The 17,224-nt window shown below is 46.6% G+C and overlaps 4 protein-coding genes and 1 non-coding gene across 5 annotated transcripts; all 5 read left to right on the forward strand.

The window, feature by feature from the left end:
• Positions 1-19: 19 nt before the first annotated feature.
• F4822DRAFT_397040 (HET-domain-containing protein) lies at positions 20-2,441 on the forward strand. The gene has a single exon (XM_051457592.1). It carries the CDS (start codon positions 130-132, stop codon positions 2,206-2,208), a length of 2,079 nt encoding a protein of 692 aa, XP_051317314.1. The 5' UTR covers positions 20-129; the 3' UTR covers positions 2,209-2,441.
• Positions 2,442-2,545: 104 nt separating this feature from the next.
• On the forward strand, positions 2,546-2,628 carry F4822DRAFT_t49. The gene has a single exon. It is a non-coding gene; the product is annotated as a tRNA-Arg (tRNA).
• A 7,522-nt stretch (positions 2,629-10,150) lies between these two features.
• F4822DRAFT_188929 (uncharacterized protein) lies at positions 10,151-10,727 on the forward strand. Its single transcript, XM_051453529.1, has 2 exons — positions 10,151-10,555; positions 10,665-10,727. The coding sequence occupies exon 1, from the start codon at positions 10,257-10,259 to the stop codon at positions 10,536-10,538; it is 282 nt and encodes a 93-aa protein (XP_051317315.1). The 5' UTR covers positions 10,151-10,256; the 3' UTR covers positions 10,539-10,555; positions 10,665-10,727.
• A 566-nt stretch (positions 10,728-11,293) lies between these two features.
• F4822DRAFT_188821 (uncharacterized protein) lies at positions 11,294-13,029 on the forward strand. The gene is made up of 2 exons (XM_051453528.1): positions 11,294-11,518; positions 11,637-13,029. The coding sequence occupies exon 2, from the start codon at positions 11,702-11,704 to the stop codon at positions 12,452-12,454; it is 753 nt and encodes a 250-aa protein (XP_051317316.1). The 5' UTR covers positions 11,294-11,518; positions 11,637-11,701; the 3' UTR covers positions 12,455-13,029.
• On the forward strand, positions 12,970-17,002 carry F4822DRAFT_442480 (Med5-domain-containing protein; the record flags this gene model as incomplete). Its single annotated transcript, XM_051462988.1, has 6 exons — positions 12,970-14,287; positions 14,354-14,610; positions 14,659-14,721; positions 14,772-15,284; positions 15,338-15,872; positions 15,924-17,002. Exons 1-6 carry the CDS (start codon positions 13,573-13,575, stop codon positions 17,000-17,002), a joined length of 3,162 nt encoding a protein of 1,053 aa, XP_051317317.1. The 5' UTR covers positions 12,970-13,572.
• Positions 17,003-17,224: the final 222 nt, after the last annotated feature.

A 17,224-nucleotide genomic window follows, 5' to 3' on the forward strand; every position in this document is an offset into this window, starting at 1 on the left:
AAGTCCGACCAATCATACCAATTCACTTCCTAACTCCGATGGCTGAGTACCTAGGTATCTGCTAAACCTGATTCGTCTGTATGAAAAGCAATATTATCAACTCGGCTCTCACGAGTGGCTTGCGGAGATATGGAACCCCGAGACCTCGTCTGCGCCAGATGCTGGCGGGATTTCTTCGATACCAAGGATTACGAGCAATGCTGCGCGGGCGCAATTTCCAGCATCGTGGGTATCGAGGTGACAAGTACTATTGATGAAGTAAGGAACGCAGCACAGTTAGGTTGTAACTGGTGTGATTATATCAATAGCTTCATTAAAACTTCAGAAAATGGAGAATCCAAAATTACTGTGACCCTCTGTCCTACGTCAATCGAGTCATGTACTCCAGAGGGTCGGAATACTTTTTACATCAGTATTTCTCGTCGATCCCCCGCGGGCGAATTGGAATCCGCATCCTCATTATTTCTCCATGCTTTTACAACTGCAGAAAACGAAGCGGGGAGATATGTCACCGCGCGCCCCATACAAACAGATGTCGGAAGCGCAGCCGCCCATCGTCAGATTAAGACGTGGTTGAGAGAATGTGAAGAGCATGAGTGCTGCTCTAGCCCCCACACTGCTTCTATGCTCCCCACCAGGGTTATTGAAGTTAGCCCGCCAGGGCAGAAAGATCCACGACTTGTAGAGTCTGAAGGGATTCAGGGAGTATACGCAACGTTGTCATATTGTTGGGGTACTGTCCCCTTTCCGAACCTCACTATTTCTAATCGCACTCAGTTCAAAGAGGGCTTGGACATGAGTACACTACCCCTTACAATCCGTAATGCCATCGCTACTACTCGTGAGATGTCCATTCCGTACATATGGATAGACGCTCTCTGTATTATGCAGGACTCCGAAGAGGATAAGATGAGAGAAATATCGCGGATGAAGGGAATATTCGCCTCATCAACCGTTACCATTGTGGCGGCTTCGTCAAAAAGCGTCTTCGACGGATTTCTATATGATCGCGATAACTCGGAGACTGTTTATAGAATACCGGCCCGAGTTGATAAGGGGGTATTCGGAGCGATGTTCGTCAATGAACTCGATGCTGCGACTTACGATGAGCGCTCCGAGCCCATTGCGAAACGAGCATGGACGATGCAGGAGCAGGTACTAGCCCAACGAACCGTTATTTTCGCTACGCATACTATGTTATGGAATTGTAAGGCCAGCGCAAGGAACTTTGGGGACTCACTATACTTCCCATACGACCTCGACTCAGGATTTAACGACGACGACGAAAAATACAGTCTCAATCTAAATTCTCTCTTAATTACAGAACACGAGGCGAGATCCAACAAGAACAAGGCTTTGAGTTGCTGGTTACGCCTTGTGACGGCTTTCTCTCTCCGTAAAGCTAGCCATGAGAACGACAAGCTCAATTCACTAGCTGGCATTGCATCTCATCCTTCTTTTTCTAGTCTCGGGCCAAACTACTTTGCCGGGATTTGGGAGTATAAACTTGCTATACAACTGATGTGGTACACCTCGGATTGGCACAGAACACTTGGCGAGGACGAAAAATTCACATTCTACAGACCGACCACATATCGAGCGCCTTCTTGGTCCTGGGCGAGCCTTGAGGGTGGAGTTATCCACTTCGACTTCTCGTTTGACGATGAAGATGAACCGGAGCCAGAAATAGTCTGTGAAGTCGTAGAGTGCTCAACGACAGCCAAGTTCCCTGATCTAAATCCGCTTGGCGAGGTCCTCTACGCGCAATTGACACTAAGGGGATCATTAAGGATGGCGTGGTTTAACCCGAAGACTTCTAACGTTATCTTACTTCATGATCCTATCCCTGACGACCACGACCGCCTAGACAAAGTGGTCGAACCATATGAAGAAGCATGGAAAAGGCATGTCGTAGAATTCAAGGCGAGGCACCCGGATATTGATATTGAAGAAGACCCGGAAGCTGTAAATGGTACCGACTATGATAACACCAATGGAAGATCCGACGAATCTGGATTTACCCAGCTAGTAGTCGTATTTTGCCTTCCAGTCACCCTTCAAAGCTCATCTCTGGACGGCACTATGGGGTTATTACTTACGTCATGTAAGCACGAAGGCAGGACTTCATACAAGAGGATAGGTATTTTTAAGAGAGGGATGAATAAAGAGTTTGAAGACCTACCAAGGAGGGATATCTGCATAATATGATGTATATCAATCATAAATCATATTTCTCGTAGCACGAAGCACAATCCGCAGAATAGGGTTGGCACCGAGGATTGCTTAACTATGAATTCAAGATCAACATCAAATAATACGTGGGTCAAGCACTTAAGCTGAAAAGGGGTTTTAAGGTTTACTGCGGATACCTATTTCGTGCAAACATTCATTCCTTCTTATTTTGTTTCCATAAGTCGTACCTTCCGTGTCTACCAACCTAGGCTGTGACATACTATGGCATGTACTAAGTGGCATCCTTTATAATAATTAATAACAAACCTTACTTCACAAATTACCTAGGTAGGTATTGTAAAGAGCCAGGTAGACCGTGCTAGGGAAATGGTTAACCCGTCGGCCTTCTATCAAAAGTGAAGCCGAAGATTCTCGGTTCGAGTCCGAGGTACGGTGATTTTTTTTTTTTCCTTTGCGTTTTCATTCCTATCATTTCTAATTTATTATCTTAATATTATGATAGGTAACCTCGAGGTATAGTTTTTTGTTAATTGATCGAGGTACGTTCCAAGCGCAATTGTTACCATGGCCATGGGCATCGACAAAAAATTATTCAGAGGGCTCAATTATTCCTCAGATAATGGCAAATAATGAAATACTACTTCATAAATCACACGCATGAGACCATAACCAATGCAGCTTTATATTGAATCTTGTGTTCTATTGTATGTAGGCGGTCGGGTTAGGGCCTGCACTCCTAGGTTTATGGTAGGATATGATTGCGCGTGTGTCTATTTGATATAAGAGAATTTACCTAGGTAGGCATCGGACCCTTAGCCTGTCTACCTAAAGCCCGACACGCGTCTCTCAATACGAACTGAGAAGAGTATAGTGACGATATTGACATACCATTGATCACGAGAAACATGACCAAGCACGTCGTCCTATTATACCCGTCTCCGACTGAGCTATGACTATCGCAATTGTTGGCGCTTGAGTCGCTATAGTCGCCAACGAGATCTAGATATCACGAAGTCTCATATTCCGAAAATGGCTTCGGGGTTACGGGAATTTGTGGCGAGTTACAGCTGTTCGCGCGGTGCAGGGGACGGCACGGACTTGGGAAACTCGGAATGGCTCCATGCCTTACATACGGTCTCATATTAGCGCCGGCATATAGGCTCATAGTCGGTAGCTTCTCCGGCAACTAGACACCTTCATTTATGAGCTCCATGATATGATAATCGAAACACTACTGTCTCATGTAGAGACACAATACCTGCATTAGGATGCAAGAAGCGACAAAGGTAGGTAACTCTAGACGCATATACATACACGTACATACCAACTTCTATGCACGGTGTGATGCGCCGAAGACGACGACTCGTCACGCATTATCACTTGCTGTACCTAGTAATCAGTTGATCGAGGCAAAAAAAGTCAGCTCATAAGCCTCACCAAGGGATCCAAGTAGGTGTGGTGAACAGGCAGTAGTGCATAGGCGCATAGGCGCGTCGATGAAGACGCAGCTAACAAGACCTTTGGTACCTACGTAAATACCCCATATTTCGTTCTTCTTTCTCTTTCCATATGCCTCCCCCCACCTACATACATCGTGCATATACACGTACAGATGCCTACCGAAAGGAGGTAGCATGTCCAATTTTTCGGGAAACAATGAAACCGAACCCATTTGCTGCTGCGGCTAGCAACTTAGGCCTGGCCTGTCTGGTAACGAACGGGATAGCTGTGACGATCCGTCAGATCATCATCTATGCTAGTTGGAAGTGTGTGGCCCAGGTACCTGGCAGCAGGCACTACCAAATATGTAATGCTCGAACCAGAATGGCGAAAAAAGAAGAAAAAACAAAGGCGAATTGAAACAAGCCAACAAAACAAATCGACCAAGCAAGTTAAGTAAGCCTCGCGCGGAAAATCCGCACGTGCCTAATCTAACGCACGTCACCGAGAGAGAAGAGAGGGAAAACAAGTCCAATTTGCCTGAGAGAAAAAAAAAATCCGAAGCAGAGAAGTAAGGTAAAGCCACGGCCGGGGAACAAGGGGATGACGATGGTGGGTTTCACGACATAAATTCTTATGTATGCAGACGCCACATCGTCAAAAGAAGAAGGATCCATAGGTCCATAGGTGGCCTTCACGGACCACCCAGCAAAGCAGGCTTCGTAGGCGGTATGATGACTGCCGTATGTAGGTGTGTGTAGGTATGTATGCAGCTAAGGTAGGCAGCAAGGGTACTTACCCATACAAAGGCCTTTCATGTACACTACCAGGTAAAGAAGGGCGGGCCGCGACATCACTACCTCGTGGGCTTCCCGTTACTTGGTTGCACATCTCGTTTGTATACCGGTATATAATAAGGGTATCCAATATGCAGGGCGGGAGCGCGGGATATTACCCTCATACGACGGGATGATGTAACCGTTCCAGGTAGCTACATATAACTACCTAGACAGCTTGGGTAAGCTAGCTAGGTTCGTACATATATACAAGAATACATAGTAGGCAGGCTACGTATTATTATGATGACGGGTTGGCAATAATAATATTAAGAAATGTAATAATGTGCGTGCGCCGTGCGCAACGCATTGAACCGTTCTCCGGAAAGCCAGGGGTCTCGTTTCCGCGGTCGGAGTTACGACAGCCTTATTAGGGTAGTGGCCTTCTTTTTTCATTCTCTATCCCTTCCTCCCTTGGAAAAAAGATGGGAAGGGAAAGGAAAATAAGGGGTCTCTTTGACCCCCGTGTTGTGGCGGCTGACGGCAGCGAACGGGAATGTAGAATCGCAGGGCTGGCGCACCTTTTAACGCGTCTGTGTGGGCGAGAACCCCCGGGCATGTTTGCTTCAACCCTACCCTACCATAACCTGGCCTACCACACCCCCCCATGCTCGATCGTCGGGGACCAGTATCGTCAACCCAGATCGCGGGATCCGCCCTTGCCGCCGGAGCGCCGCTTACCCAGCGATTCGACAAATTCGATGTTGCGTTGGATCGTGAACAAGGGGGTGTGCTTTAACTTTTCCAGTTCTTCTGATTCCCTTCGAGAAAAATGTGGCGTTTGACAGACGTTGTCAATCAAGCTGCGAACGTTGTTTCGGGCGAAATAAAACAGAAAAAAGAAATTCACCTATTAGTCGACGTTGGAATGTCGATGCTTCCCCCCCTGTTGGTAGCCGATGGCATTTCCAATTGGTTCCTTCTAAGTAACGGAATTTACCAAGTATCTACCTAGGCGTTGAGGCAAAACGTTCGTCACGCCTCTTTAGAGATAGCTGAAGCTGGATTTGTCTTGGATGTACATCCCTCTGTCGCTAAAAGGGTACCTAGGTCTTCAGCTGTGACCTTGTCAGCTCATGACTAAGCTTCATTTAATATTCAGGGACGAGATTGGTCCCCACTACGATGGCTTCGGTACATTCTACGTCGTATACCTATTGTCCGATTTGGCAAGTTACTCAGTTTTGAAGTCCCAATAGTACATCATAGAGCTTGGCTAGAAGCCGGAGGTTGGTTGGTACTAGCTGCAAGTCCTGTTCGGAGAACACCAATGATACCACACAATCCAATCGATATCTCTCTTAATTAATGCGAGACCCTTGAATTTTGGCCAAGCTCAAGGGTAAGACCATGGTATAATGATGATTTCGTGTAGCCAGCCCTCTGCGTATTGTGTAGTAGCGCACGGGTAATATTGTATGGTAGACCTCCAAGAATCGCCTTTTGATTTTGAAAAACTGGCAATAGAACGCTATCTCCGGCATGATGACGAATCTCCAAGAGACCCAAGACGCACATTTGACCGGTCAATGGTCCGTATTAGCTCGACGGGTAGCGGCAGTTGCTGCAGCAGAAATCTGTCGCCGTCGCATTCAAACCCAAACGACTGGAACGGGATCGGGACCAAGGACTCGGGCCGTATCGCGTAAGCCGAAAATCAAATTCCAACCAAAAAGAAAAAAAGAAAAAGGTCGAGCCACAGGATCTTACATAACACCCGCGGAGAAAAAAAAAGTGAGGCGCGGTATTAAGGGTACTTTTTGACGCCTCGATATACCGTCCAAACTGCGGATCTGTAGATCGTCCCAATGAGATGAATGAAGACGGGGCCGGCAAAGGGGCCCCCTGCATGAAGAACTTCCGCAGCAACACGAGGCTTTGGGGACCCCGGAATGTCGGGTGTACGCTCAGGGCTGACCAGATATGATGACCTCCTTTTGGGAAGTGTTACCTGTGATTTCGAACTAACCCTTCAGCGTAATTTAGGAAACACCAGCGATTTTGTGATTATTAATGATCACATTCTATGAATAAGCCAAGCGAGCCTTCAGAATTGTTTCGTAAAAGTAAAAATGTACCAATAATTCCCGATTTTGACATGGTCGTCGCCTTATATTAGATATCTATCTAGGTATGTTGATCAACTGCCTGTTCACGTTTACGTCCGTTCATGCGGCGAGCCGCCAGTGCTCCGCAGCTTAGTCACTCAGGTCTCAGAACAATTGATTTCGAAGCACTACAACACAATATGCGCCCTTCATGTCTTAAATCTGCGGCGTAGTATTGCGAACGGTTTTTGTCGCTGGCGACCTGCTGTGCTACTATCCGGGTTGTCAGGTACGGAGCTACCCCTGGGTCGATTGTATGACTGGTGTCCTCGTTCAACAACGATCACTTGAGTTATTCTTGGACTTCTGGATCGGGGATTTCAAGTTGTTCCACGGACTCTAATTATTGGCACGAGATCGTTAGATTGTAAGCACTATGCGACCTTTTCTTGACTTAATAGGGTCTCGTGCCGAGGTTGATGGCCGAGTCGCCGTTCGGGGGGGTACACGCGCACGTATATGGCTCATATTACTGTTTGTGGCTTTTCTAGTCTTATCTCGAAGGTCGAAGGAATGCATATGAAGATGACGGAGCCAAGGCCACAACGTAGAATAGGCAATATAGTTACAAGTTAATAGATTCGTGACCCCTCGTACAAATCTATGCAGCGATCTGCCCGAATATGCTTGCCACATGGGCCTAGAATGTTTTCGAAGTGAAAATACCATTCCCCGGCGAATTGTGATACTAATGAAGCTTTTAATATTTTGGAAGCTTCATCATGGCGGTGACAACATTTGATTAGGTACTTAGGTACCTATGCAGGGCACCTCTGACATGGCTGAAAATCCGAGTTACGAATCCATGCAGCCATATCTAACACCCGAACGCAGTGAGATCGTCTACAACATCCTTTTGGTGTCCACATGGAAAGGTTAACCGATGACCTGAGAAACCTGCAAGTATATGTGGGCGCTGTGAATGGTTGCGCAGAGATCGATAAGATAGTTTACCATACCTCATTGACGAATTGGCGATCTCGCTGTGAAACGCGTTCATTCTGGTTACCAGAACTGTGGATTGGCCTCATTTTCAGCTGACCATGAAACTGAGACTTGAATACTGATAGTTGTCTTATTAAATTGCTTTTGGAGGAATATTGTTGCATTGGCTATATGCGAATGCGATGTCTTTTTAAACTGGTAGTGTCGTGTATTGAAGATTGTCGTAGGGATAGTGGTTGGTCAGTTAGTAAGCACAGCGATAGCGGGGCGGAAAGCTTAGCATCTTGTTACTGTACCTCTAAGTAATGATATTAAGGTCGTTCCAGACGTTACCCGCTCACGGTCTCGATTCATCTGTTGAAACACAACATGTCAATCGTACTACCGATACTCCATCTGCCTGGTATTCGGTGCTGCAACGTTCCGGAACGACGAAAGTGCTATGTTTGGGTTGTTTGTGGTCTACAAATCCGACACCGACGTCGTAGTCGTAGAATTGCTGTGGCGTTAGCACTTTCGGGTTTATGCTAGATTATCTATTTGAGATAAAACCTATATTTTATTGTCCTTTAGTATTAATGCAGTGTTACATCTAGAAGAGTATAGGCCCACCTTTTCGAAATATGAATGGGTTGCCTCCACTAGAATTCTGTAAGTCATGGAAGATATAAACCAGGTTGAGAAATGTTAGCGTTGATACGAGCCAACCTCAGGTAACATATTAGCTTCCAGCGCCGGGATGTCTGGTAACAAGAGACACATGGACTTCCTACCTGAACAGGACAAGTATTTCCCATTACTAACCAATCGGCCTGCCGGCTCCGGTTCTGGGCTGTTTCTATTTGCGACCGACTGAAGCACGCCGTAATTGTGGGCATAACCACCTAACTAAGAGGAAAGTCAGGAGAGAACTTTGGCCTCTAGCTTATCAACGCCCCTGTAATTTCTCCGTCTGAAGGATTTAGAAAGACGGAGATACAGAGCGTGACATGAAGAATTTACTGAGGCATCCCACGTGAGAAGTCGGGACTTGGGGCCTATTAGACCTTACGGGGAACTAAAACGAAGCCGTCCCGTAGCCGGTCGAGCATCCGACATAAGATCTAGACCAAGGAATCCCTGGTGTAATCCATGAGGTTGTTCGCCATCGGCGGGTATACCTTGGTAAGGCAATATCCTCCGCATTTCGTCTCGTGACCCTTATGAGGTTTTCACGTACAATAGGAGATATAGCTCGGTAAGCTCCGGGAGGCGAAAATGAATGTCGACGGTAGTTCATAGCTTTACCCGTCGACAGCACTGCTTGGTAAGCTAAGAGGTCGGAAAGACGGTTGTGGCTTGTTGATCCGACCAGGTATGCTGCATCTAAGCAATCCGAGGTAAATCTAAATGGATCCCGTTAAGATGGGCTGGATAAGATGCACATCGAAGGTAACGGCCCTGTCTCAGATCAGTATAGGGGGTTGTCGGACGGCACAGATTCTCGGGAGGCGAAGAAGATTGCCAGATCAGAGACCGGGTGAGACGCATCTAAGGGATGGGGAACTATTGACAATGATACAATTGATACAATTGTAAAAATTTTAATAATTGATGGTACCGAATGGATATATTAGGTATGGTACCTTTAGCTATGTAATCAGGTAGCGAGGTATTGGAATTGGACACACATACATCCAACATGCCCACAGATATGTGTAAAATCAAGCAGAATGATGCAATAAAGATATAGTTTTTCTCTAGCTGAAGGGACGGGAGATGCAGGTTGTTGTTCGGCGGTCGGAGTTGTGCCTAAAGTTGTGGCCTACCTTAACTGAATTTTAGTTGGAAGCTTGTCTGCGGTGACACATGCACCTAGGTGTAATTGCTTGTAATTGCCAGGTGTGAGTTTCCAGTCTTGTCCATTCTTTTACCTGTATCGTACCTACCTCTATGCACGACAACATTAGAAATACAGAAATACATGGAACATGGATGTACATTATGTATGTATTATCCACTTGATTTATACGAATTCAATCGCGGTAGCTACACGTATTCCTAATATGATGTCGGTACCTACATGTCAATCCTTCTATGGATTGCCAATTGATTAGGACAAACGGGCGGTAAATAAGGATGCTTCTACATTTGTACCAAAAACCTACTAAAAACCCCCACCCGCAATGTACCAATTACATCTATTTGTACCAAATTACCCTACAATTACCTAGAAATTCAAGGGTATTTCAAGGGTACCAGCACTTACGTACATGTACTGTATCTCCTAATCTGCAAATTGATCGACCTTGGTGGCGTAATGTTCACAGCAAAAAGCGGATCAGCAAAAACCCCCGTACCCCCGTACACCCTCCCCTGCCCCCCGTCTCCGTCTCCGTCTCGCCGCCGCAAACTCACTCGTGTCAGTCTGGGCTTCTTATCCAATGAATTTTGATCGCTCCAGCCCGTCTCTCCGATCTCTTCCTTTCTTCGCAAAGTCGCGACAGGGTCCTTATTTACCTACATTACATATGCGGCAGTGACCCTGACTCTCACTTCTTCGCATCTGCACTTTCAGACCTTTGAACCCCTTGGGAAAGCCTCGTTAGGCTCGCCGGGCCAGGGCAACACCAGGGCCATCAGGGCACACTACACACACACTACACCACACTAGGGCTATTTTCTTCGTCTTGTCTTGTCTTTCCACCATGCTAGCCATGCCAACACCGGGCCAGCACCAGCACTAGACCAGGCAATGCGCGAACACATACATGCATGGTCCACGGTCCACGGTCTTTGTCTCCTGCAGCCTCATCTTCTCGGAATAATCATAATCATCGTCATCATCGTCCCATCCTATCCTAATTCTGCTAATTCTGAATTGTTTCGAAGCTTTGCGAATCGCTTCGGTCTTCTGCAAACGCATATTCGCATATTCGAACTGACGTTGAGCCCTGAAGAGATCATCAGTACCGTTGCCCTGTTCGCCATTTGTGCATTTTCTTCTACATTGGGTACATTGGGGATGACAAGGTGATCACCTAGTCGAGCCTAGTTCGTATTCCATGTTTGATTTTCGCCTAAACTCCTTCACCAACCAATTCGAAAAATTATAATAATAATCATAATAAAATATCTAACCTAGACTCTTGTAAGACGACAGGTCAATTCCTTGCGTCATCATGTCAGAGCCGCCCTATACTAGGATCTAGGCAACTTTTCGATTTTTTTTTCCCTGTCTTCTATCATCATAGGGATTGAGATCAAGATGCGCTTACAGAAATATACAATCATAGGTATCTATTAATGGTACCAAACATACCAATGGATGGCAAAAAACAATCTGGAATTATCCGACAGAACTTGATGTTCTCTCCCTTTGCCGTCCCGCTCAAGTTGTACTCCTGTATTCCTCCTGCAGCTTTGGCATGCTCATGCTCATGCTCGCTTTTTTTTCTTTCTCGGGCGATAACTCTTTTCGTCCATCTCGTGTCTCTTTAAACCCTGTTCGGTATGGCACCAAGCCTCACAAGTGTGATCGGCCCCCCACAATGACTACATCTAGATCCTGTCGTTAAACGATTTTACATGCCGCAAGTGGCGGACCCTGTGGTGTAGTTCTCGTGGTTCAGCTGCCGAGGGCCGGTTACTGTGACCTCCTTCTGTGACCCAGTTACAATCAATTTTTAATTCTTTTTTTCTTTTTTGTATTCTTTTTTTTTGTATTATTATTTTTAATTCTGGGGAATTTCTTAAAAGCACTGACTTACATACATACAACCTCCCCCGATCCCCCTTAACTCGAACTGGACTGGTCTAGACGAAGGGGGTTTATAATGAAAAAGGATAGACAGACTACAAAACTACAAATCCTCCAAGCGGTATTAAAACCTTCAATGACCCGCTGTCTTCGTCTAGTTCCAAGACTTGTTGTCTCTATTTAACTTTCCTTCCTTTTGATTGGCGTATCTTGGGTCAATTCGATGTGGAGCATCCGTGATGCTTTACACTAGACTGGTACGCTTCTTTTCTCATCTCTCGATATATATCTTACCTCCTCATCGCCCCGTACGCCCTGTACCTACACTTCATCGCGTCTCCAACTAGTGTTATTAGACACTCACTCCCCGAGGAGATCTCGTACGGGGGGAACGGCGAACATATTTGACACTTCCACCTACTTAGATCTTAGACGACGACATGTCTTTCCACCAAGGTGGCGGACCCGCGGGGTTCCCAATGTCGTTTCAACCATCTCAGTCTCGATCCCCTCCGCAGCCTTCAACTTCCGGGACACGGGGCATGGCGCCTGATATGGGCCAGATGGGGTCATTCCTCTCATCCCATGAACCACAATTTGATATCTTCGAGTGGTACCCGCAGTTCCAGTCGTGCGTGCGGTACTTTCTGGACATTGCGCAACACAGCGGGCCGATACAAGCTGTTGCTGCCTACATCAATATTCGGTTACCCTTCCAGATGTCACCGTATCCTGTCTTGTCGTCGAAGTCGCCTGGCTCGCCTGCTGCCGTGCCGCCCCCTTCGTCAATTGCGGCAGGGAAACTACCAATGCCGAGCCACCCGCCTATATCTGTCTCCTTGATTCCTTACGTTCGGCGATTGGTGGCAACCGGATATGATTTTCCCGGTGTGCTGCATGGATTCTTCGGAGATGACTGGGCTGTAGGCATAGGTAACCTCCACACTATCGAACGACGAAATTTCCTCTTTGCGGCGAAGAGCGCCGGCTGGTTGAAAGTCAAGTCCCAATATGACATGGCAGACGATCAAAGCATCCCGTTTTTGCGACCACTCCAAAACGTCACGGAGAAGGAAATCGTGGTCGCGGAGGCGAATTGGAGTGAGTGGTTGGCGATGCAGGATTGGATGGTCGGTCCGCGCTCACCTGATGTCGACAAAGAAATGACAATCGTAAAGACGGAAGAGATTTAAGTTATGAGGGCGGGTTTGGTCGGTATTGGACACTTCGCTACGTGATTTAGAGGGGATTATGAATTGTTGAGGCGCAAGATGCCTAAACACCAATCGGATCCGGATATCTGCCTGGTTCGGTTACGTTAGAAGGGGGGTTTGACTAGGCGTACGGAATTTTTTTTTTCATTTTATTTCCTTATTGGTTTCACTGCACTAAGGCGACCCAACCAAATGTCTTCCCATATTCAAAGTCTATATATTCGGGTGACATTGGGGTTGAGGGATCAGTTCGCGTGTATTGTGATTGCGGCTCATATTTTTCCGCAGGATGATCGGAAAATACGGGCGCGTGGTTTGTTCGATAAAAGGTTGGGTGCCTAGGTATTGGTTCAAATAGGTCAGGTATTACTACTTTTTCATGTACCTAATCTTGGTTCGTGGATCTGACATGACACATAATGCGGTGGTTTAATGGCTCTTTTTTGTGTCGAACCGGAAATCAGAATGGAAATTGGAATGTTTCGATTGCATTGCATGTGTGATTCAATGGATGTTTTGTTTGTTCTGCAAGATTCTGTCGTGGCAAGAGAAAAAAAAAAATACAACTGATAGGGGGGATTATCGTACCGTGTACCGCCGAGCTCCTCCAACTCGTCCCTGAAGTGGGATGATTTTTACTTGGCCCAAGCTCCAAATCCCTAGCTGTTTAGGTACCCTCTTGTTCTAGCCTTACCTGTTTGTGCCCCTGACTTGGCGGGTGACTAGACTGGATTAGCGATATGAGTGACATGATCGCTTAGGCGGAGTACCTCCCGATAGCGTTCAAGGTAGCAACGCTAAGGCGCTAAGGTCACTAAGAGGCTACAGATAACAGCTAATGATAACCGCCGACGTCAATTTTACTACGTGATTGTGTACCTAGACACTGTAACTAAACTTTTGAGCTTTACCTTCAGCCTTGACGATTTTTAAACCTTCAATCCGATCTACACAATCATATTAATACTATACGGACGAATACAAATACGCGAATTCCTATAATCAATACATGATTATTGAATATATTACAAATTGAATCATTTCCCCACGTCGATGCGCCGATTCAATCTTATTCTTCAACACCAAAATACAACAAGATGGAGATGGACGTAGATATGATCACGTCGGATGGTGGCTTGTTCCGGGAGGAACCAGTACATAACCATACATCGTCGAAAGAGGAGTGGTCGAAATTCGTGGCACGATGTATTTCATCTCGACTTGACACCGACACTTTCGAATCCTACGTTTCGCTTCTCTACTCTAAACATCCATTACCCCCCGCGATCATCGCCGACGTTTGCCTGAAGCCGCAACTAGAGAACCACGAAAGCCTCGATCCGCGTGTGCCGCGATACATACAAGTCCTTGCCCAGCGCGGATTAATCGACACTTCTTCCCTACTCAAGGCCTTGTATAAATACTCTACATCACAAACCCAAGCTCGAAAAACCGGCAGTTTCCCACATGGTGAAGCGGAGGATAAAGTACCGTTACGATGGGGGAGCTCGTATGCGTCCGAGGAAGTAATATTCTACCGCATCACCAAAGCCGTCGCTTTGGGAACTGGTATACGGAATGCGAGCGATGCATTGGAAGTTTGTAAACTGATGGCTCAGTGGATGACATTGTTTACGAGTGCATCGGCGGCGTTTGCGCAGGAAGCTATGGGCCAACTACCTAATATGCATCTGGCGAACCCGCAGTCTAGGGATGAAATGGAGGCAGCTCGAGCGGCGTTTATTATGCTGCTCTTGAGTATATGTGAGAATCAGATGGTTCTGAATGCGCTTAGTCGTCCTTTTGCTAAGAGTCAGTTTTCATCCCTCATTCCCTTTATATCACACGGGAATCATGCGAAATTAACATTATGTGTAGGCGCTAGGAGAGCTCTGTATGCAAGTTTAGCTACTTTCGTCCCCTCGATTCTTCAGAATGCGTCCCAGATCGCGAGTCGACTTGAGCTGTTCCGTACCGAGACGCTTGCGTCATTCGAGCCCGCGGATAAGAATACGGAGTCCTCGCAGACTATGATGGATGATATTGAGTCGACTATGGCGCTTGATAATTTCGTTGTGCCTGAGTTGCCGAATGTTAATTCGAGGGCGGGCTTGTATATCTATCTCAATGCCGCTGTAAGTTCGAATGACGGTCTTGGGAAGTATTAGACTAACTTTGAGTAGCTCGTTGGTCGACCGTTGATTGATGATGCTGCGTTGTTCAGCTACTTGCATAACAGATATCAGGTATGTCATATTCGATGAGCACCTATGAAATGCATGCCAATTTTGAACAGGGTGATATTCAATCAACCACGATTGACCTGATATTGGCCTCATTCGATGTACTCGCAAATGCAGTATTCCGCAATGAAGGCCAACAAGCAAGCTACTTACTCCGATCTTACTTAATTAACAAGCTACCCTTACTTCTCGCAACTCTAGCGACATCCATGTATCCTCCTTTATCAGCTCAGTTTTGCATTACTGAAGCACTGAGCCAGGTCGATACTAACGCGTTTCCGACGTTATCTGCCATGTTCGATGATACACATAATAGTAACACTTTCACAGACAGTGTCCGCCAGGATTTCTGTTTTGCGTGCTGTCTCCATGGGTTGATACCCGAGTCAAGCATAGAGGGCTTACTTGGCGAAATCACTTACCAAACTCTACCCCAAGCGGGTCGATACGTTAAAGAACAATTAGTCGAAGAGTGTATGGGTGATCCCGAAAGGATCACACGACTAATTGGAGAAATGGATAACATGGACGGTAATGTCGGAGCCGTTTGTGAAGCTCTGGCAATGGTAGGCGTCCCAATTCCACTAATTCTGATATGTTAGGCTAATCATTTCTGTAGGTGATTGGTCGCCTTTGCAATAATAAGGAAACGATGACTTTGAAGCTTCTATGTAGCCAGCTTGCTAAGAAACCGTTATCGCTGGATGTAATGCTTCTCTTCGACAAGCCGATCACCATATTGCATCCGCTATGTGTATTGCTTGACAGTTGGCGATACGAAGAAGACCAGGGTGAGTATCAACCCGTTTACGAGGAATTCGGATCCGTACTTCTTCTAGTTCTAGCATTCATCTACCGCTATAACCTTTCTCCCGCGGATCTTGGCATTCGTCCAGATTCGTTCGTGGCCAAATTATTGGGTGTTGGAAAACTCAACAAGCCACAAGAGGATTTGACGGAACAAGAAAACCAGCATCTTAGCGGGTGGATCCATGGACTTTTTGATACCGAGTCCGGTGGATTGGCGGACGAATTGCTATCTTCATGCCACCCGCAAGATTTCTATCTGCTTGTTCCTACGCTATTTCACCAGATAGTGCTGGCATTTACGACCGGTTATATTGATGAAGAGTCTCTTAAGATGGGAGTTGAATGTAAGTCTCAAATTGATGAGGCCCTAGAGAACAAAGCTGACCTGATTTTAGACCTCGTCAATACCTTTTTACTTCCAGCTCTCGTGCCAGCTATGATATACATGTCTAATCAACTCTGGATAGAACTAACGCACGATAAGGAACATAAAGCAGTCCTCAGGATTCTCCAATTGATTCTCCTAACTAAACAAGGGTCTACTGAATCCCAGGCAATGTTATCTGCCGTTGTGAATATAATCGCAACACCGTTAGAATATGGCCTAAGGTCATTTCAACGATTCGACCCTAAGAGTCCTGTGATTGATCCCCTACTTAAGGCGATGAGGGATAATCTCAAACTCTCGCGACGAACAGCCAGCGCCGCTAACCACGAGCTGGAAGGATGGTGTAGCACAGCTAACGGAGGACTTACTACTTTCATTCGGCACACGATACAAGGCTTTGTGACGTGGAGTGTCCACCCGGGTCTTAATGTGATGCCGACTTCATATACGCACCGCCAGATTATTTTCGCCCTCAAAATGCACGGGGCGAGACGTTTCCTTTACACCCTCCTAGAAGAAGTCAAACTGCAGGGAGAAGCTGGCAACGATAGCATCGCACATGATGTCGCTACTGCTCTCATATGCGCCCCCGACGTAACTAACCTACCGCCACCACCCGAAGCGGCGCTGATGATGGATCCATCAAATCACATAGTACCCCCGCAATTACGCCTTTCACTCCGAGCTGCCCTTAAGGCGGAAGCCGAGGATTGTAAGATAATCCAGAAATCCGATCCAGTCATGGCCGAGATCATCGTCCGTCTATACCGAAAGGTCGAGGCACAAATGCTTATGCCACCGCCCCCTGATCCGATTATGCCGAGTGAATTGGCGAATCTAGGCTTAGGCGATAATGCGGCTGCCCTTGGGGACGCACTAGCGGCCGCCGCCCAAAGCGACGGTTTAGGTGCGGACGAAGCGAGCATGAGTCTGGATCTTGGAAGTGGTGGGGGCGATATGAGCCATCTTGGTGGAGGAGATTCTAGTCATGGTGGACTTGATTTCGGGGCTGGTGATGATATGTTTGGGGGGTTGACGGGTGGGGGAAGTAGTGTCGATTTGCTGGATAGTTGGGATTTGACGTAGCCGCAACAAGTTCTGAGATTTCGCTTGGTTTCGATGTCAATATTGAGGTTGAATACGTCCTTTCTGAATGCTTTGGAATTATGCATGGACAAGCAAGGCGTTTGCGTTGGGGAAAATCGATGGTCGATACTTAGGGCTGCATAGTGTCGATACCTTGATCGTTGAACTGGACATTGAATTCTAGGGTCTGGTAGTAATTACGCTTAAGGATAACTTTAGTTG

The sequence above is a fragment of the Hypoxylon trugodes genome, assembly GCF_022578975.1.
Source record: "Hypoxylon trugodes strain CBS 135444 unplaced genomic scaffold F4822scaffold_3, whole genome shotgun sequence".
Lineage (NCBI taxonomy): Eukaryota > Fungi > Ascomycota > Sordariomycetes > Xylariales > Hypoxylaceae > Hypoxylon > Hypoxylon trugodes.